The 21,743-nt window shown below is 31.3% G+C and overlaps 3 protein-coding genes across 3 annotated transcripts; 1 reads left to right on the plus strand and 2 right to left on the minus strand.

Moving 5' to 3' along the window:
* Positions 1–1,353: 1,353 nt before the first annotated feature.
* On the minus strand, positions 1,354–6,739 carry LOC130899501 (uncharacterized). Its single transcript, XM_057809486.1, has 2 exons — positions 5,937–6,739; positions 1,354–3,182 (listed from the first exon to the last, which is right to left on the minus strand). Exons 1-2 carry the CDS (start codon positions 6,724–6,726, stop codon positions 2,023–2,025), a joined length of 1,950 nt encoding a protein of 649 aa, XP_057665469.1. The 5' UTR covers positions 6,727–6,739; the 3' UTR covers positions 1,354–2,022.
* A 3,655-nt stretch (positions 6,740–10,394) lies between these two features.
* LOC130899275 (peptidyl-prolyl cis-trans isomerase NIMA-interacting 4) lies at positions 10,395–11,038 on the plus strand. Its single transcript, XM_057809083.1, has 3 exons — positions 10,395–10,549; positions 10,605–10,769; positions 10,850–11,038. Exons 1-3 carry the CDS (start codon positions 10,477–10,479, stop codon positions 10,996–10,998), a joined length of 387 nt encoding a protein of 128 aa, XP_057665066.1. The 5' UTR covers positions 10,395–10,476; the 3' UTR covers positions 10,999–11,038.
* A 239-nt stretch (positions 11,039–11,277) lies between these two features.
* LOC130899274 (uncharacterized) lies at positions 11,278–20,267 on the minus strand. Its single transcript, XM_057809082.1, has 4 exons — positions 20,213–20,267; positions 18,014–18,147; positions 16,773–16,933; positions 11,278–12,121 (listed from the first exon to the last, which is right to left on the minus strand). Exons 2-4 carry the CDS (start codon positions 18,141–18,143, stop codon positions 11,759–11,761), a joined length of 654 nt encoding a protein of 217 aa, XP_057665065.1. The 5' UTR covers positions 18,144–18,147; positions 20,213–20,267; the 3' UTR covers positions 11,278–11,758.
* Between the last annotated feature and the right edge of the window lie 1,476 nt (positions 20,268–21,743).

The raw sequence follows: 21,743 nt of genomic DNA on the forward strand, positions 1-21,743 counted from the left end.
TTTCCTCTTTTTTGCCCAATTTATTCATTTGATCTCTTTATCTTTTCCTTGGTTAGGTCCAATTCTCTTTCTATCTTTTTTTGAATTCATTCATTTGATCTATTCATTATTCCTTTAGTTTCTCTCTACAATTCTTTCTCTTTTTTCTCCTGCTTCTTTATTGGATCTCTTCATTTATGCCTTGGTCTCTTTCTTCTTCTTTGGTTCCAGTTTCTTTATTTGATCTCTTCATTTTTCCCTTGGTCCATCCTCCAATTTTTCTCTTTTTCCCCAGTTTCTACATTTAATCTCTTAGTTTCCCTCCTAATTTTCTCATTTTTGCCCAATTTGTTCATTCTTTTTTTCGAATTTCTTTATTTGATTATCATTTCTTCCTCAGTTTCGCCCCCCAATTTTTTCTATCTTTTTTCGATTTTATTTATTTAATCTATTCGTTTCCCATTTTTTGCCCAATTTGATCATTTGATCTCTTCATTTTTTTCTTGGGCTCCCTCTTCCAATTCCTTTTCTTTTTTCCCTATTTCTTTATTTGATTATTCATTTCTTCCTCAGTTTCTCGCTCCAATGATTTCACTCTTTCTATTATCAATTCCTTTATTTGGTATATTAATTTTTTTTTTATTTGATCTATTCATTTCTCCTTTTCGTTATTTAATTATATTGCCAGCCTTAAATGTTTCCCCCGTTATTATATATGTATCTGCATTCTTATGATACGTTCATTCCAATTCTGCTGCTTATTGTTAATTATTTATTATCCATAATTGTTTTGTCTTCATGCTTCATCTTGTCATACTCAGTTTTTACTGCTATGATTGTCATGTTTTTCATTCCTATCAAATTTACTCGCGTCTACATGTCTCCTTGTCCTTTTTTTGCATTGGTACTGTTATCCCATTTTATATTTGGAATTTTTCGTCTCAGTATAGTCTTACTTAGCGCATTGTAATTTTTATGTTGAAGTATTTATTCAAGAAAAGTCAGTGAAGACTTAGGTGATATGTGACCCATGTGTTTCAAATTTCCATCTTACTGGAAGGTTTTTCAAATCTGCTTATAACACCATTAACAATATTGCAATAACTATTAACAAAACTAAAAAAGCTAAGCAGTGTATTTTTAAATAATGCATACTCTCATGGTGAGTGGATTTTTCCCTAGTTTCATTTTTGGTATTTATACATTCTTTTAATTTACCAGCATTAATCAATAAAGATTTTAACACTTATTAGTTGTATAGCATTCCTTGGTTGTGTGCGTTGTGATTTCTATATTGTTTTTTTTTTATAATATTAAAATGTACTAAGTAATGGACGTAGTTTGTATGAATTTTGAAAAAAAAATGAATTACTACAATTAAATTGTCTTTTATTTGCTTAACATCTACAATTAATGAGAACTAAGTCAATGTCAAAGCTTTGCCTGTTATAATTACACTAACAAAAATTGTTTTCTTGGAAAATATAATGTGAATAATGTAGTCCACAATTAATAAATGTATTTTTTGTATGTTTATAGTCGCGTTAAAACTTTTATTATTACATATTCCTTAATTTGTAGTTCAAAAAAAGAAAACGCTGTAAATATAGGAGTCTAATTATGATAAAGACGGACTTTCAGATTCTTTGTTTTTTATTAACCACAGAGAAACCCATAAAGCACATTGTTCATGTGTTGAGGTATGGTATATGGAAAGATTTTAAAGCCTCAAAATTGATTGTACAAAAAGTGAGGAAAGTAATTTAATAAATTGGGTCCTCGAATGCGAAATCTGAGGTTCATGAATTTTTTATATAAATTAGTTTAAAGTATTCGATATATTTACAAAGAATTTTCTCTCAGGTGAAAGTTTGTGCAAAGGTTAAGGTTCAATGCAATAGTTGCCAGTACGGGTTAAGTAAAATTTATATATTTATCTCTTTAATTAACATTTATGAAGAGGGTTGTTCGAGGAACAATTTTTTGTCCAACTATTAATTAATGTGTGACTACATATATTTCAAAGGTTGACAATATGTAGATTCACCAACATATTCTTCTATAGAATACAACTTCAACTATAAACACTATAATAGCAAAAAGAATACCAAACAGCATATATTCGAAAATGGTAACCAGATTTTTGAATTTAATTGTATTGTAATCCATAAGATTTTCCTTGTCGCTGTAAATATTAACCTTCCTTCGTTCCAATACGTCTTTTTCCCATTTAGATATGAAGCCTGCACTTTGTATTCTGTCTATCAAGTCTACAAATAAAAATAATAGAGGAAAGCCTTTCCTCATAACTATATTTATAGGTAGACTGAGTATTGGTTTTTTGAGACAATAAGGTTTATATCGACTTTTATGCAGTTGTCCATATTTTGTAAAAAGGTATTCTTTAAATAGTTCAGTTGTTAAAAGCGCGTTATCATTTCCTCCTAATACTGCTTCCATACAAATTGTCGCGTTCTTACAAGTATTCCATTTTTTTTGTATCAAAGATATTGGTACACCCTCTATATAATTTTCATTATCTTCGAAGTAAGGTTGAAAATATTTTTCTGCCAAAGGTAAAAAGTAAGTATTCAATTTGTATTCGTAGATATCTTCCATTGATCGGTACTTTTCCTTAAATTTTTGACTGGAAATGGTACTAGTGAGAAAAGTAGTGTACAAAATATTAACGAATAAACTAAATATCATAAAATGACCTGTAAAATACCGACTTCTGTTGGATGTAGGTAGAGCTTTTGCTGCAAAACCTATTAGCATTAAAAATGTGTATAAAAAACAATTATCCAGTTTTTTGTAAGTACACAATTCACTTTCGTTATTTTTACTCAAATACCAAATACTTAAAGAAGTTATGAAGTAAACTATAGCGATTCCCAACCAACCCTCTATGGGTAATATTTCTATCATAGGCTTCAGTCCTAGGAGTATTGGTTCATGAGGAGTACACCATATCAAAGATTCTTGTATAAAAGAGCGGCTGCAGTCAAGGAAAAGCATTTTTTGAAATGTTTTGGTGTATCCACCAATTAATACATCAACTTCATCATTCATTAAATAAATCAAAGTTCCAATAGCAGTTCCATTATCATATATATCTCCCCAAGCTTCATCTTTATCTTTTTGGTATAGTACAAAAAGATTCAAATTTTCAGCTATCATATTGAGAAGATTCACTTCAATACCTAAAATTAAATAGAAACGAGATTACAAAATAGATATATCAAATACTAGAATTTATAAAAAATCATGGATATAGCAAAAATGTTGTTATTGGTTAGATTTGAATAGAAATCTTTATACATCTTGATCCTAATATATGCAGATGAAGCTTAGATATTTGATTCTACCAAGAGAATTTATCTCTCGAAGGTACAAAGACTGGCTGGCTTTTGTGCAACCAGGGATATAATAACATGCTCAACAGCTGCACCAGTAGTGATTCTAAATCTTCCACATCCTTATATATTATAGTGTGTCCGAAAAAACCTCATTCAATGGGAGAAGAAATAAGGAAAAATGCCATCACAGATTTATAGATGGTTCCAGAACAGCAGGAGTGTACGGTTCCAAAATTAAATATTCGGCAAGCTAATGCAAAACATCAAGTATTTTTCAAGCAGAAATATACGCAATTGGAAAAGAAGGTAAATATGAGAAGAGCAAGTACAGTACAGGTAAGAATAATTTACGAATACTGACAGGAATCTTATCTTTGCGTTCCATAGGACACCTAAAGACTCCATGTTTAGTAGATAGTGCAACGTGCAGATTCTGTAACATAGAGGACGAACCTTCTATCCACATACTCTCTAAATGTGAGATAGAGGGAACTACATAAAATTGCAACTAGGAATGTATGAAATAGAAGATGAAGATCCTTGATTGCTAGAGTCATACCATATCCTGAACTTTCTGAAAGGAATGGGATTGATAGATCAGCTTTAAACTCTGAGTATCCCCAGTTCCATAGCAAGAAATGGAGACCCAATAGATCCTTTGGATTGCAGTGTATATGACTTTCTAAGAACAACATACAAGCATACATTGATTCATGCGCACTTGCATCTTCATAAGTTTTAAATTAAATGTACTCATCCAATGTCAGTCATATCAGCTGAATTGTGCACTTTTACAAGTAACTTTGGGCACAAGTAAGATAAGCCACTGCACAACGATCATCATGAAACTCTATACAGTGACTATTTTATGCGCAAACATTTGCTACCGGGGATACCGGAGATGACCATTATTTCAGGAAGGCTAACAGATATGGAACTATGGATAACTTTGTTCGATAGATCTCATTAAGATCTATCAGTAGGTGAAAAGTTATGATGATTGACTCATAGACAAAAGAGTTTCTGTGGAAAAAGTATGCAAATACATTATTTTCACGAAAAATCAATAGGTAAAATGAAAATTTAGAAATGTTTGTAAGGTTAGGTTAGGATAGGTAATAATAATGAAAGTTGAATACATTGCAATAGAAGTGTAGCAGTGCACTGCTGCCATCTACTGATTGAATTTAATTGATTTTTCGTGAAAATAATGCATTTGCATACTTTTCCACAGTAACTCTTCTGCGTATACGTCAATCATCATGACTTTTCACACATAGATAGATCTTGATGAGATCTATCGAACAAAGTTATCCATAGTTCTATATCTACGAGTATTAGCCTTCCTGAGATAATGGCCATTCCCGGTATCTCTGGAAGTAGATGTTTTTTGCATAAAATAGATATAATGAATCGATCAATAGTCTATGTATGAGTTTCATGATCGTCGAGGGGTGGCTTATCATGCTCTTACCTAATTTTGTAATTTTCTGTAGTAAATATATAACATCATAGTTTATGATTTTTGTTGCTGACATTAAATTACTTTTATCTTTGGAGGATTAACAGGTACATTGAAGCGAAAAAGGTAATTTTGATTAGTGGTAGCCAATATGCATTGGCTAATGCTTTGTATATCAAATAACACGCTATTGGTATTATATAATTTTTTGTGTGGTTCCAAATCATCTAACAGTGAAAGTGGACAGCAGCGAATTATACTGAATACACTGTTTACATCAACACTCACAAGTACACCGTCTGACGCGCGTTTCGATAACCAAGTTATCGTCTTCAGTGACTGAAGGTAAACAGTTTACCTTCGACATATCAATCCTCATATTCTTTTAAATCTAAGCAGAGAAAAAGACATCTTATTTCACAAAAAGCATTTACTCCAAAATAAATGTACTGAACCTCGTACATTTTGGAGTAGATGCTAATATATTTTATGCACTTCAAGGTGGTATGCGGTTTTTTCCGGCAGTTTTTGAGCGCGCATACCAAGATATTTCTAAAAATTACATAATAATGAAATAAAAAAAAAGTTTACGGCACTATTGAGAAATTTTAGCCCTAATCACACACTTCAAATAGGTATGTCAAACCCTTCCGGCAAAAAAAATGGCTTAGTAATTTTTTTTCTAAAAGCCAATAAAATTTACTGTCGATTACATTAAAAAAAATTACTATTCGCGATGACGGTAAGACATTTTTTCATTTTTTTAATAATTTTTTTACAATGTTTCGGCAATAGGAATCCACGCATACCGAACTTAATTTATTCTTACTCTACAAGCAATAGGGTAGACAAAAAGAAAGTCAAATAATGTGGTTATGTATTGTGTAATATCCATATATGTAATACTCGAATTTGGACAGTTGGTATGAGAAAAAACGTAAGGTTAAGGTGGCGACAATATTCATTTTCTCTCTCGTTCGAGTCACTTTATCTATACTACGCATGCCTGAGAATACGCAAACGGAGTTGAAACCTCAGAGAATAGAGAAATCGTTGCCATTCTGACGGAACAGCGTCCACTTATATAAACTCTCCATATAGAAGTATCACATATATGGTAATAACATTTTTATTACCTTGTTGTTGTAATAGATGAGATTTTTGATAAGTCGGTTTGTTTGCGATCACAAAAGGCGGCCACTTTGTATATAAAGCTTTAATAGTACAATTGTAGAGGTCCCCAGTGATTTTTTTATTGAACCATGGATTATTATATGCGGTTTTTCCGTACGAACATCGGTCTATATAAGTATTTTCAAAATTATCTCCACAACTTCTATTACTATAAGGTTCCCAAGAGTAAACATTGAAGACAGTTCTATCTTTGGGATCGGATAATAAAATTACAGCGTTTTGAATATTGTAATTCCACATATTCTCTGTGATTTGAGTAGCCACTACATCTGGATAATTAAAGAACGACGTAGATACTATCAAAAATTTAGCATGAGGATTCCAAGATTTGAGCTGTCTGAGTTTTTTTAGAGTTTCAGCAAATTCTCCACTTTCTCTTATTTGTATGATATACACAGTTGTTATATCAAGAAATTTAACGGATTGAGGAGGTATATTCATGTTTCTTACTAAAAACGTCCAGCGGTGCAATTTTTGTAAATCACTCAATACAAAATGGCTTATCACAAAATATGAGTTTATTTTATTATCCAGTTCCATCAAAGGTAAAGAATAAGTAATTACTTCATAATCCTTATTGAAATATCTTGTACTGGTTTCTACTATGCAATTACCCAAAGATATTCTGGTCTCTACCGATATTTGGGATGTGTTCATTATGAAAAGATTTGCGGAGACTGTAGTTAAAAACAATAATTTTACCGCACAAATTTTCATGGCAACGAGAAGCATGGTGCTTCTATAAGTAAGTGACATTGAATTTTAATACATTTTGCGCGTGCTTTCGATCAGATAAGATGTGGTAACGTATAATTACGAAGGCATTTGTTCATAAAACAAATGGTTGACTAACACAGAAAATATCTTAATTGTATCATAAGAATATATCTTCCGATCATTACGCATTGACTGGGTGGTCTATTGAACATGAAAATTTAGCGGTGCTTTTGAATATTTATAAGTGTCTATTTGAACGGATGAATTTTCTTGAGACTTTCTGCGACAGACCCAAAATGCATTAAAAACTTTCTGCAGGAATTACATTATTTTTTTGCATTATTCGTGGATTTCCCCGAAGTTTAAAGGTATTTAAAATATATATTGATTAGGAAAAAATAAAATACAGATATATGTTTTCTTAGTAACACGCGAAGTTTCGTTTTTGCGAGCTGCAACCTAATTTTACATAGAGCCAATCTTTTTGCAGGCCTCTTCCTCGTTCTGCGCACTGTCGCTCGTTGTTCTGCTTTGGTGACAGTTACTAATTCTTGAAATCACTTTTGTTCACTAAAAAATTGATTTTATATTATACTAAAGGTCAAATAGGGATAGGTATAAATCGTGTATGGAGAAAGCATAAGAGATTGGATTCCAAAGTAATTTGGGGTGTTTAAAAGTTGCAAGAGGAACGCGAGGCTATCCTTCTATCGTAACTGTAGTTCTTTCAATATCAATTGCAGAAGACAGTTATGCGAGAAACAATCAATATCTCAACGGTTTCTTCAAATTTTCTATATAAAAACCGCACAAAACTAACCTTTTGGGAAGTACCCTCCGTTTACTTTTACTGTACGACGAAAATGGCAATGATTTTTAAGCCACATAGTAATAGGAGATCAAAAATGGGTGTCATATGTTTTACTAAAATAGGAAAGGGTGGATTTCGTGCCTTGTGGTGACACAATAGGTCGACCAACTTTGGCAACAGACCGCTGAGCTATTGAACACAAAAGGCGTGGCGTACTAAGTGCATGTACAACCCACAAGAGGACACCCCCCCCCCCCCCGGAGGACATGGTAACTCCGCATCTAATAAGCAAGTGCCGAGTTATACATCGGGGACAGCTGTAAAGAATGCGAAGGATCACTCGGATTAGATCTTTTATTGCCGAAGAAGGTTGGAAAAGGCTTACCCAAGGCAGCGAAAACACACACACATTAAGACGTCCAGACCAAGAAGACAAGAGTGTACAGTCAACAAGCTAACTCTTAACGAAAATATAAGACTTCCCGGAATCTACAATAGAACTCAGGGAAGAGAAAGAAAGAGAAACTGCGACGCGAAAGAGGATGAGAACCTGTCGAAATGACAGGGGGTGGTGGAATATTCTTCTTCACATCCATCCGCGAATTTATCCTATGCTTAGAGGGATGTGTGTGTACAGTTTGTTTCATGATGATGTCCGTCCAAATACAAATATTTGAACTTATAAGTTTATAAGAGTGTTTGGTTGGGCAAAACTTCCTACATTCGGGAATTAGCATTAGGTGTTTACTACATGTAGGTACTTCAAAAAACGTACCTCTTGTATATGTTTGGCGATATAGAACTACGAAATTCATTACTAAATATTGACTGATAAACAATTTTTCCACCTATCTTTCCACCTAGAGAGCAAAGTCGTACTTTTCCTTTATAGAGAGAAAATATAAATCATTATGTCCTTAAACAGATCAGACACATTTATTTGTCTGCTATAGAGCAGGAAAATGTATCAACTAAATGGATGGAACAAATAAGTACTATTGCTAATATTTCTGAAAAAATTGAAGAATTTTTAAAATTGCCCAATACCATAAATTATAAGGGGCATAGTTTCGCAAGAACCTCGGCAAGTTTACTTGCAAATTCTAGAGGAGTAATTTTTGCTTTAAAGCAACACGGAGGCTCGAAGTTTACAAATGTCGCTAAAGGATATTGCCAGCAACCTTTTACAAAAAAGCGAAACATTTCGAATCAAATTATGGGAGTCACTGAAGTTATTGAAATTAATTGTAATCAGCCAATTACCATAGGTACCAGCTGAATAATAGTGTTAATAAAAATATCACAAAAACTGCTCAAAATTTGACCTTCAATATTAAAATCAATAATTACTCTATCACAAAATAAAAATATGTTGGATGCAAGAATGAAAATAAAGTACCTGTAAGTTACACTATACCTATTTAGTTTTAGTTATTTAATAAATTTTTTGTTAGTTTCATGAATAAATTATTTAAAAATAACTTGTTATTAGAGGTAGGTGGAAAAATCATATGTATAACATGGGAGTAAAATGCTTTTCCTTCCTCGAATGATTACTGCCCGACGTGTAGTGGAACTTCATCCTCGGGAGGAAAAGTAGCACTCTCCTCCCTTGTTATACAAATAGCTATTAACCTTTACGTGAAAAAAATTTCAAGGACAGTTGGTCGAACATAATGATAAGGTTCAATAATTATTTTGTTTTCCTAGGTAGTATAAAGTGAATTTTACATGCGAACTGTTATGTATGAACTTTAATTATAAGAATACATATTGTGATAATTTGCTAACTTAATACAAATCAGCGTAGGCTGTAGACTATTGTTATGTTTTTCTTATTTATTCAAAATATTTATGACTGAGGGGTGAATTTATACACACTGCCTTTTACTTACTCAATTTATTCACAAACTTTAGACACTTTAATAATTAACTCATCTCTACTTATATAATTAAATATTCACTACTTTTATAATTTATTTAAATTCATCAGTCACTTCTTACTATTTCGTTCCATTCACTATGACTTTGAATTATAAACTGACACGAATATATACTAGAAAAGAATTTCTAGAATTTTGAAAATTAAACAAACAAATGAATAAATAGAAAGGCTATCCTAGAAATAAATTCAAAAGTATATATACAAATCACTGCTGTCATAAAAACATGAAGAAAAACAATATTAAAGACTTTCCGCTCAGCGCATTCACGGTCCATGTCATGGACGAGTTAAAAGCGTAATTTCATTTTTGTAATAATTTCAAATTAATTATTCAAATAACTAAGGAAATGAGATGAAGAAGAATACTAATACTAAGAATATGTGGACAAATCTATCTTGGCAATCGCACTTGCGCTCATATAGTGTCATTAGTCAAAAAAACAAACTATTGAGTGATAAACATTTGAAATTAATTCTTATTATGCTTTTTAGATTCAAATAAGTTAAAAAGAAATTAACAGATGTCGCCCACTTCGTAATTTTCGCGAATCTTGGTGAGTTGATTACTCATAAATCTGTTTGAGTAAAAAACAGCACTTTCTTCCGCGACGAACAGTACGGGACGAGAATCGTGTACTCGTGTACACACAATATTTGTAGAATTTCTTAATCGCCCAAATTTGTACTGAACAAATATTGTATGCTTCGGTCTTGCAGATATTCACAGTTACAGGGTTCTAGTATGATCTGGTAGCTGTTTTCGATTATTTCGACAGGTGTCACTAGTGCTACCGACGGTCTCGTATATCTAAAAATGCTGCAAATGTTATTAGAAATAAACTGAAATATTATGTTTCTATATAGATTCCAAATATTAAGTATTCAAAGTGATAATTATAAAATTAATAGAATTATAATAGTCAGTATGGATTATGATCAGATGTTCTAAACTGACTTCAGAAACGAAGAAGATTAAAACCTTTCTTCGCTATTTGTCAAAAATATAAACATGCCCCCTAAAAAGGATAAAGGGGGTTCCAAATCTGCAAAATCAGGAAAAAGCGACGAATCAGGGGATAAAGGTAATAAAAAGAAAACACAAATGCTAGTAGAAATCCATTTATATTATTTTCTTAGGAGGAAAAGAGAAAAAAGGCGGTACAGCAATTAAAGTTAGACACATACTGTGCGAGAAACAAAGTAAATGTTTAGAAGCGTTAGAAAAATTGAAAGCTGGTCAAAAGTTTCCAGAAGTAGCAGCTGCTTACAGTGAAGATAAAGCTAGGTCAGGGGGAGACCTAGGTAAAGTGGATATTTTATATAAATTTAAATTGAAGTGAACAGATATTTAATGGCAATGTCTGATACTGTTAGTTTTCTAGGTTGGATGACCCGTGGTTCTATGGTTGGCCCTTTTCAAGATGCCGCATTTTCATTACCTATATCAAATATAGCCAATCCTATTTATACAGATCCCCCCATTAAAACTAAGTTTGGGTATCATATTATTATGGTTGAAGGTAAAAAATGAATTTGTTATTTTCTTTTTTGTACATAAAAAATTTGCATTACTTAGTTGTTTTTAATGATCTTTCTGAATAATATAACAGAATCCTTATTGGGGCGAGGAAATAATAAATGAACATTTTGATAAGTAATTGTATTGAAGTATTTAGTTTATTGTATTATTATGAAAGAAATTTTTTCTATAATATACTAAAATTTTAAATCTGAGGGGTGTAACCTAATCTAGATAATTAGTTTAAATTGGAATCATAAAATAAATTTCACCCTGAGACAATGAAACACATTTCAAAATAATTTATTTGTTTATTTTAATAAAATAAATACATATGTTTACACTTACAGGTTAAAACTACATCCACTTTTGCTTCCATTTTTATTCAAATCAGTGTAAATTTTTTTATAACTTTATTTTGAATATAAACCCAAATTTGAATCATAATTATTTTTCATTTGGAGGAAGCTACACTATACATTCAATTAATACGCCTGGCTAATATGAATAGATATATTTATCAATAGCCTTGACATTTCCTCAAAAAATATTTTTATTACAAAAGAAATTTCAAAGCCTTTTCAACAATATTTATGATTATTATATTAGAATTATTATTCATAAAAAATTGAAAAGGTGGTAGTAAATATTCAATAAACATTCTAATGAAATAATAAAAATAAATTAAGATTTTAGTACCATTAAATATTTACATTATTGCAACATTATTTACAATGTTAAACATTTTGAAAGGTAATCAATGAGCCATAGCTTAAATTAACAAGTTTGGATTGGTATACCTAACATATTTTAAAAGGTCTTCATTTTCTTCGCATACCCATGGTTTAACATGATGACAAGCTACATCATGCCAATTAACTCCATCATTATAAAATTGGTTTAGAATAGCTAAACAATTTTCTGAAGCTCCTCCTTGAATCAGCTCTCTATTATCAGGTTGTGGTTTACCAATTCCACCAGATTCTGACCAATCATTTTGATCTCTTTGAGTTGTTGGGGCCAATTTTTGTAGAACTGCAGTCCAAAACCATCCATTTATATTATTAGGTAATAAATCTGGTCGATCGCAGCCAGGGAAGTCACAGAGTCGACCTGAAGTCCAAATATACTTCACCTAAGAATCAAAAACAAATAAAAATGATTGACTTGAAAGACAATCTCCATATAGTCACGAAATATGTATACAATATGTTAGAAAAAAAAAAAAATCGAAAGTGCCCTACAAACATATGAATTTTGATTCCGATAAAATTTCTTCTAGTATCTGTTCGCCATTAATCCCCCCGCTCTTCCGCCAGTTTCAATAAAAATCAACTGTTTTGTTTTTGCTTCCATTGAAATGCCCACCCAAACTACAGGAACCTCCTTCAAAAGTCACTGCTATTATTATTACAAATTTAAGAAGGACATTTTTTTCTTAATATATCGGAACTCTATACCCAATTAATTAAAAAATGAATTTTTGTTTAAATAGTTTATCGGGATAGCGATGAATTAAATTAATCAATCATTTTATTTATTTAGATATCATTTTATTTTCTTCAAATTATATTCTAAAGATGCTGAAATTATTTTAATGTATTCACTTCATTCGCGGAATTAATTATCTCGAAGGAAATCGTTAAACAAAAAGAAAGTATGGCACACACCTTCCTACACATAATAATATCAGCTGTTTCCGGTGAAATTCTACTTTGGGCATTTTTTGCAACATTTAAAGTTTGTTAAGACTAAAACAAATAACTGTTTTCGTCAAACTTTCCCACATTCATCAATTTTAGAGAGGCTTTGCATACTTAACGTAATATTTTAAACAGTTATATTTTAATGATCTGAATGTTCGTAATCCGGTATTAGACTAGCATTGTGCGTCAGCTTGTTATATAACAGTGAAATATCCATTATTTGGAAAGAAATGAACAGAGAAACATAGTTTTATAAATTTCGGAAATAAAACTTAGATTTAGGTGTTTTTTTCGCAGCCTCTCTAATCACAATGTGCAACATGGTAGCCTAAAAAATCAAAAGTCAACAGTGAGAAATTAAATTAGGTAAAAGCCAAAACGTGATATTTTACTCAAATTTATGAAAAAGTAAAGAAAATTTGTTCAATGATTCACTGAAACTTGAAATAAAACCATTATTAGAAATACAAATTACCATAGCAGGAGTGTTGAACACAAAAATGAGTGTTATTTTTGAAAAACTAAAAAAAAAATGAAAAATAATTCATATTAAAAATTCCGGAAGATAATCTGTTAACATTTATTGCAACTATTCATAATCCAATTATGGTGCCGCATTAAAACGAGATACATATTTAGAAAAAAGTACTACAAGTGATCAGCTTTTAGATAAACTGATTTTGCTGACGAATCATAGAGTAGCATTTTACAACCGCACAAACTACAGTTGGAAGTTCGAGGCCGGTTCAACCTTTTTTTTTCTGGTTGGTCTATTTAATTTTTTTACTGTCAAGGAAAAGAGGTAGAAGGAAAAGCTATTCTCCAAGTAATAAGGGTTCAAACAATTGCGGAAAAAAGACTAGAAACTAGAATATACAACTGTAATCCATAAAAGTTTGTAAGAATACAGATGCACCTCAGATTTTAGAGAAACTTTTCTGCTGAAGAATCAATAAGTCTGTAATCAATGTACCAGTGAATACATTTTTGTAGTCGATCCCGAGAGTTCATTTTAATAATAACGGAATTAAAAATTAGATGATTATACCACCCCTTAATGGTACTTACAAATAATATGAACTGTGAGTATTAAATAATAGTGATCATTTTGAGCAATATAGGGTGTTCCGGTACTTGATGTAAAAAAATCGAGAGTGAGTAGATGACGTGAAAATAATACTGTGTAATACTTTCTCATACGCCCCTTCGTTTATGAGTTACATGCCTTTAAAGCTGCGAGATCAGAACTAAATAATAATTCTATACTACTATCCGAAAGCCAGGGGCGGCTTATACCCAATCATTAACAATCCGTAACTTTTATAGAGACAACATGTACAATCTAAATGAAATTTTCAATCGATTTTTTAACAATAAGGTATTCTTTCTTTAACTCGATTAAATTTATAGTTTGGGAGAAATGTAGGGTTTTAGATCATTGTACATGCCAAGAAAACCGTTCGCCATAAAGAGAAATTCTGAAGAAAATTATCATAAATTATAATTATTTTTTAAAAATACTTATAGAAGGAATTGAAATACAATCAAACATTTCTAATTAAACTGCATACTGTCAAACATAATGTTACTTACTTAAGGAAAAAATTGAAATGTAGAAAAATTTAGTTGGGCTACAACTTATCAAACAAAATCAGAAAAATTATAATAAATGTTTGAAGTGGGCACCTTGCAGTTCTGCACACTTCCGAAATCTACGAAGGGTATTTCTTTGAACTTGGAAGATTCTGCCTTATAACGTCACAATGGAAGTTTATTCTATCGATCATTTCGTTCCTTGTATTTACCGGTGTTGCATATAATAAGTTTTTAAGATATCCCCAAAAAAATGAATCCATTGTATATAATTCAGGTGGACGTGGTGGCCAGGTAAATGGACCTGCTCGACTCATCCTCCTATTAGGAAAAATGTTAGTTTTTATATTTTAATTATAAAGTTTTTTCTTCTGCCAGCAATAAGATCTTGAATAGTATGTAAGTAGTACAAATGTTTATTTATTTATTCTTTAGTTCTTCAAGAAATATTTGATTGTGTTTGAAAACCTCCTGTAAGTATTTTCAATAAATTGTAATTACAATTTATGAAAATTTGTCTCTTGATATAAAAATCTACATATCTTCTCAACCATAAATTTCATCTAGTTAAATATTTTGTTGAGAAATCGATTAAAAATTTATTTTAGCTGTCTTCAGATTGTACAGGTTGTCCATGGATATATTATGGATTGTTAACCAATGGGCATGAGCCGCCTCTGGCCTTCGGAAGTTAGTGTAGAATTATTATTTAGCTCTAGTTTCACAACTTTAAAGACCTATAACTCAGAGCATTATTTTCACGTTATCTACTCACTCCCAAATCTTTTGCATCAAGTTCCGGAACATATTTTTAATGTATACTGTTTACTTACATATTTTGTTATTTCTATTGGTTATTATTTAAGTACTACTAAATTTTCATTGAAAAAACTTTGGATTCATTTTGTGAAATCATTTTGGAAAAAATCTCCATTAGTTACAAATGAACGGATAGGTCAAATAACATCGAAAAACCTGGGTATAAATTTGAGTTAGGCTCAGATGAATTTAAAAAATTTGGTGTGATTTATAATCCAACGTTTTATTACATCCTCTATACTTAGATGTTAAGATCCGTATCTTTAGTTACGTTTAATGTAAACTAATTTGCAATGAAAACATTACCAGAATGACTATATCAGAGAACATCCTGTATGCAAAACATTTTTATGAAATCACAAGGTGATAAATCGTTTCGCAACTACATTGTATTACCTCCGCGTAATTAATATTAGGTCAATGATTTTTTATTATGTAGGTAATTCGTGCTTTGAATATTTACTTTGTGAGGGAATACCGATGATTATAATTATAATCGAAACGTTAATATCACGTGAAAACAAACATGAAGGATTTTGTCACCATTTCTAATTCAAAACTTAAACAAAGACCATGGCGCATGTGTCTTTTTGAATAAAAAAGGTGGTTCAACAAAAATTTATCATAATCTAATCATAAATACAACAACGATTTCCTTTAGATAAATAATACTATAAGGAATCGGTGGTTGAGTCACTAAGTATATGATATTCATCCCAAAAATCATATTAGGCCCATTCCGATATAATAAATTGCTGGGAATCAAATACAATAACTTTTATCCTCGACGATTCTATTGTTTTTCTATAAAAACTCGTTTTTTTATAATTTTATCATGTAAAATACTATTAAATATTCTCAATTTAGTTCTGTATATATAAAACTAAAATTAAAAAATAAATTTTTCTAGACCAGATTCAAACCCGGGACTTGCAATTTGGATACACGGAGCATTAACATTTATCTATCAGCAACATTAAATGTTTTTGTAGTATATATGTTTCTTAAAGTACAAATCGAAGTACTTTTTGAAAAATATGAATTTGACTCAAACCTGTATTACTGCGACTTTAGATGTCTCAATATTTTAATATTTTATGTCGCATTATGTTAAAACACCAACTAAAACTGGATATAGAAAATGAAAGTAACTTTATTTTAGCTCCACCAGAAATTCTAGAAGCTGCTGTGGTAAGACACTTTGAAACAACCCTCGTAGAATCGATCGTTAAAATATAGTTTCTTTTTTACCAAAACTACTCAATAAAATAGAAATAAACGAAACTAGAAGCAGTAAAATTTTGTTTATATCTCAATTTAAACGTCTAGTAAACATTAGAAATAAGTAAAAGCTGGCAACAGTGTAACTTAGCTATTGCAAACAATAGCGATTTGTTGTATTATGTAACTCAAATTACAAGGTGATACGATGTCCATGGCGCTATAAGATTCTAGGATTTTCCTAACAAATAAACTTGTTCTGTGCTAGATTTTTAAAAAAGTTCCGCGAACTTAAAAAATAACATTTTATGATAAATTTTCGCTTCTTTAATAATTAACACAATTGAAAACATCGAAAAGAATCGTCGTATATTCGTTCCATCCATATACTAATACTTATAAAAATAAATATTTGCAAAACACCATAAATCAACTTGGATCTCTTACCTTGTCTTGTACAATGTGTCTTTTTATCCACTCATTTTCGGCACTGGTTTCCAGAGAAACTAAATCCATGCAACGCTTTCTACAATAATTTCTTGTGCTCAACCAATCTTGTTCAACACCTTTAGTATTTTGGTCCTTCCAACTGAAAAAATATCCTTTTCCTAAAAACAAAATATAGGTGCAGATGAAGTACAAATAATTTATATAATTTTGTTAACATTGCAGACTAGTGTAACAAACTAAAAATGAAATTGGTTAGCTATATTATCGGTACACAAAAAAATATTCAAGTAGCAGCAACTATTATTATCTTGTGTCATAAACTACTAGAGATAGTTATTGCTTTGTTTAAGATTTATTGATATTTCGATGTGTTTTTTTTTATGTCTAACAGCTCAAGTTTGTTCTGAACCACTTCATTGGTTTTATGTAAGTCACGTCGACCAGTTGTCGGTACATCAGTTTCAGTGTATGATCTAACACATCATCATCATCAATAATTCATGTGACTCACTGAGAAAAACACATTTTTTGCAAAAAATCGATTTTATTTATCACTTTCCTACAAGAGCAATACAATCATTTCAACGCTTCTAACTTCTTGATGCCGTGCTTGTAGAAATATTTGTGTTTTGCATCAAAATAGGCTTCAGATTCAGCAATTCAGCATTTTTTTTAGATCAGCGAATAGCCAGCAGTCAGGCCTGGACTATACGGTGGATGAATAAGCAATTCTAAATGTAATTCGTTCAAATTAACCACTACTTGAGAATCGGTGCATTGTTTTGGAGAAACAGTGGTTTTTTCTTCGACATGAGGTCGTTTCTCCTTGATTTTTACATTCAAACGATCCAACCACTCTATGTAGTATTCGCTATTGATTGTCTTTCCCTTTTGGAAATAGTCGATGAACTATATTCCATGCGCATCCCAAAAACTAAAACCACAACATTCCCAGCTGACTGTTGTTTCTTTCGACGTGGTTCACCCGCTGCAGTCCACTTGATGATGATGATCAATTTTGATATTTAATAATAAGAAAAACGGAACACTAAAATTTCATTTGAACGTTTCAAGGCGTACCTGCTTTTTGGTGGCGCTTTGATTTCTTTTTGGGTGTCTACAGTCCGCCAAGTAAGAATACTGTAATTCGTTTATTATGCTCATATAGCTTATGTTAATTTCAAAGAAAAGTCTATGGATTCGTTGTTTCCTCAAAAAAAAAAAACTAAATAACTTACCATCGGGAGTTCTTTCATGAATGATTCTTTGTGCACAGAGAGCTGGAATGGGAGCTTCTAGAATTCTTTGGTTTTGTTGTGCTATCGAAATTCCGAAGAATGCAACAACCAATACAGCATATTTAATCATTTTGCTGCAAAAAACGAGCCAAGTTATATAATTTAGATTTTCGACGACTTCATAGCTAAAAAAAGTCATTCAAAAATCGGTTTACATCGGGCTGCTCTAACTGATACCAAAATATACACAAAGATATTCTCATAAAATAATCATATTTAATCATTTTTCTGCAAAAAACTTTATAGTAGTGTCTTGTAGAATTTAATATTTACTGGAATTCGAATGGATAAATTATATATTACGAGTGGTATTCAGAAAGTAATGAACGTCTCTGCATATCCAGTATCTCATATATCCACGGGGCCTGTTTATAGTTTTGTTTTCTGATGAAAATTCATCAGCAAATGTGCGAAAAACAGTTTTCTTATTTAATTCAATTTAACTGTCAACAAGTACATCAATGTTCTAGATATTTTTCAACTTAGATATTTGCGTGTCGTGGGATCAACTTTTGTATCCCTCTGTCGTAGAATTCCGCTGTCTTCTAATGGAATCAGATTTTCGTCACTGCCAAAACGTTCATCGGAGGACAAGAATGTTGTGAGATGGAAAGAAACATGAAAATCTCTAGTAATAACATCAGGGTTGTGGGGTGGATGATCAAACAGCTTCCAGTTGAATTTCGTTCAAACAGATGTTGTGCGTCAAGTTGTATATGGAGGAGCATTGTCAATGGAGGATCACAACACCTACAGTAAGCATTTCACGTCTCTTGTTTTGAATGGCATGTCGCAAATGGGACACAGTTAAAAACCGACCGAATCTCGCATCTACCGCAAGAAGTACTAAGAGCTTCCATTTCAGAACATACTACTAACACTAGGCGGGATCTGTCCAGCTGGCATATGATTGATCTGATACGAATACGTAACTGACACGGCTGATTACGTTTTTTGTGAAAGGAAAAAGATCGGGAAACTTACTTTCTGGATGTACCTTGTAATAAATAAAAGTTCCGTCCAGAAATGGTAAAATCATTATTATTCAACATTCAATTTCTTGTTTAACAAATAAAAGCGAGGTTACCAAATATTTTTTACATAATAGATGCCTTAATTGCTCACAGACCACCATAAAGGTGTAGTCTATATATTTATAGATGTTTACAAAAGTGATTGTGGTTCGTTTCTGATGACAAATTTCCTCAGAAAATAATTGGAAAAACGATTGGAATCCTTGTCCTGAAAACAAAAGTCTTTCGCCAATGTCATTACATACGGCTGTCAAAACTGGACATATACAGAAGAAAATATTTATAAAATAGAGCAGAAAATGATACGTGGAAAGACAAATATTCACGATCAAACTGGAAGACAGGAAAAAAGCAGCTGGAACTACGCACCAATGAATGGCTGAGATCTCTATCGAAGAAATATGAAAGCTTATTAATAAATGACTCAATTTCCCAATAGCTTTGTAGAAAAGTAAAACTTCAATTTCTCTTGCACATATAGATAATATTTTATACTTCTTTCAAAACTTAATTAGAAAATTCCATCTGAACAGACAAAGTTTGATAAAAACACGTTTAATTTGTACTTAAAATCCCCATCCCTTTCTAAACCAAAAACTTACTTAATAAGTGACTCAGCGTAATAATATATAATTCAAACGGCGTAGCTAGCGTCATCTAGCAAATGTGTTGAAATTTTTTTTGTAATATCACAATAAAACACAGTAAGTCAAAGCTCCAAGAATTTTTTAAGTATTCAGTTCACTTTAGTTACTTTCCAAATAAGATTTATACTCAATTATCATAAAATTACATCTAATATCAGTAAATTTTCTCAATTATCTAAGAAAATTACTCAAATTGTAATTAAATTTGAATTCGTATAAACTGATTAGTAATTTTAGCCATTATATGTAATATTTGAAATTTTACTAAAAATTCTTACAGCGTAATTAAGAATCTGAAAGACATTCAATTGCATCACGAAATGTATATTGACAAATTGCAAATGATGCAACAGAAAATATTAAAAGAATGAAATTTATTTTTTAGCAAAAAGTACTAGAATTAAGTTTAAAAAACAAAATAAGGCAATAATAAACCTAAAATTTCTAGAAATATTCACCTGCCAATACTTATTAACTATTTAAGCTCTACTTAAACACTTTCGTTTATCAACTGAAAATGAAACGGAATACCTTCCGTGTATATATAGAAAGGTGGGGTGTGATTCGAAGAAAAAAAATCAAATATCAATAATTATATACAACACACATACATAGTACCTTCGGTCTTCTTTACCTTGACCTCCCAACGCTTCGTATTACCACCAAGAATCCCAAGTACGTCTATGACGGTACTGAAATTCCGTAGAGAAAGCACAATAGAATAATAACTTTATTACATTGACTGTTTATTCTTTTTATAAGGATTATAAGAAAAATAGTAAAATGATTAGTTCAATTTACTATCTTATGTACATTTATTTCATTATCACTATATTCTTTTTTTCATTTTACTTCGTTGTTTATTTGTGAGTGAATCCGCAATTTGCGACACTATTTTAATTTGTATTGTGAGGTACTCAATCCTTTACAAACACTCAATAATTGAGTCTTAATATTGAGGCTTTACTATTTAGCACTTTATATATATTTCTTATGTTTTTGATTAATTTTACTGTCACTTTTCCACCATATATAATTTACTCTTTTGACTACGATAAAAATTTTAACAATGAATCTCAATTTATTCAACCGACGTAATTATAGAAAATGTTTTGTAATTCATTTATAATGTTTCAAAAATCATTTTCATCTGGTGTTATTTTTAATATAATAAATATTTAACAGAGAAATATGATTGACACTATTTGTCAAAGTGAAATGCAACGCAAGTGACTACTAATAAATATTTGATCAAATTACTCTCAAATCAAAAAAAAAATCAAACAAATATCAGTTATTACAATATATTGCGAATGAAATCCTTCTTTCTTCCATAATAGGTCTAACGCCCGTTCCTTCATCCATATCTTTTCTCATCTTGGCTCTAGATTGTCACTCCACCTCTTTCGTGGTTGACATCTACTTCGTGTTCCAATTGAAGATTTATCGCTAGCTATTTTTACCAGTCTGTGATACTCATTCGTTAATGTTATCTCCATCACATAATCATCTGATGATTTCGCTTCTTCCTCGGTCTATGAGTGTTCTCCCCGAGATCCGCTTGAAAATTTTTATTTCTTTGGCCTCCAAGAAATTTTTCGTTTTTGATGTTTCTGGTCTTGTTTCTAATGTGTAGGTCTGATTGTCGCTATGTAAATTCGTGACTTAGGTGTTTGTTCCGCCATACTACGTTCTGAAGGAATCCCGCGACCTTATTTGCTCCAGCTACTTATATTTCATTCTCTGTTGTATTATTTGACCTTCTAGTTCTAATTTGCATTTAATGGGTTCTTTTGATGTCATGTATATGGTTTTTTCAGTCGAGATAGTAATATTCTAGTCTTTGAGGATCATTTTCATTTTCAGCGAACGTTCGGGTCCATTTGAATAATCAATTTATGAGATACAACACAGGGTTGAGTGGAAGCGAGAGAATGTTATTTGTCCGCACTTGGATAATGATTTTCTAGACTCTTCCTCATTGAGGAG

This window comes from Diorhabda carinulata, chromosome 11 (genome assembly GCF_026250575.1).
Source record: "Diorhabda carinulata isolate Delta chromosome 11, icDioCari1.1, whole genome shotgun sequence".
Classification (NCBI taxonomy): Eukaryota; Metazoa; Arthropoda; class Insecta; order Coleoptera; family Chrysomelidae; genus Diorhabda; species Diorhabda carinulata.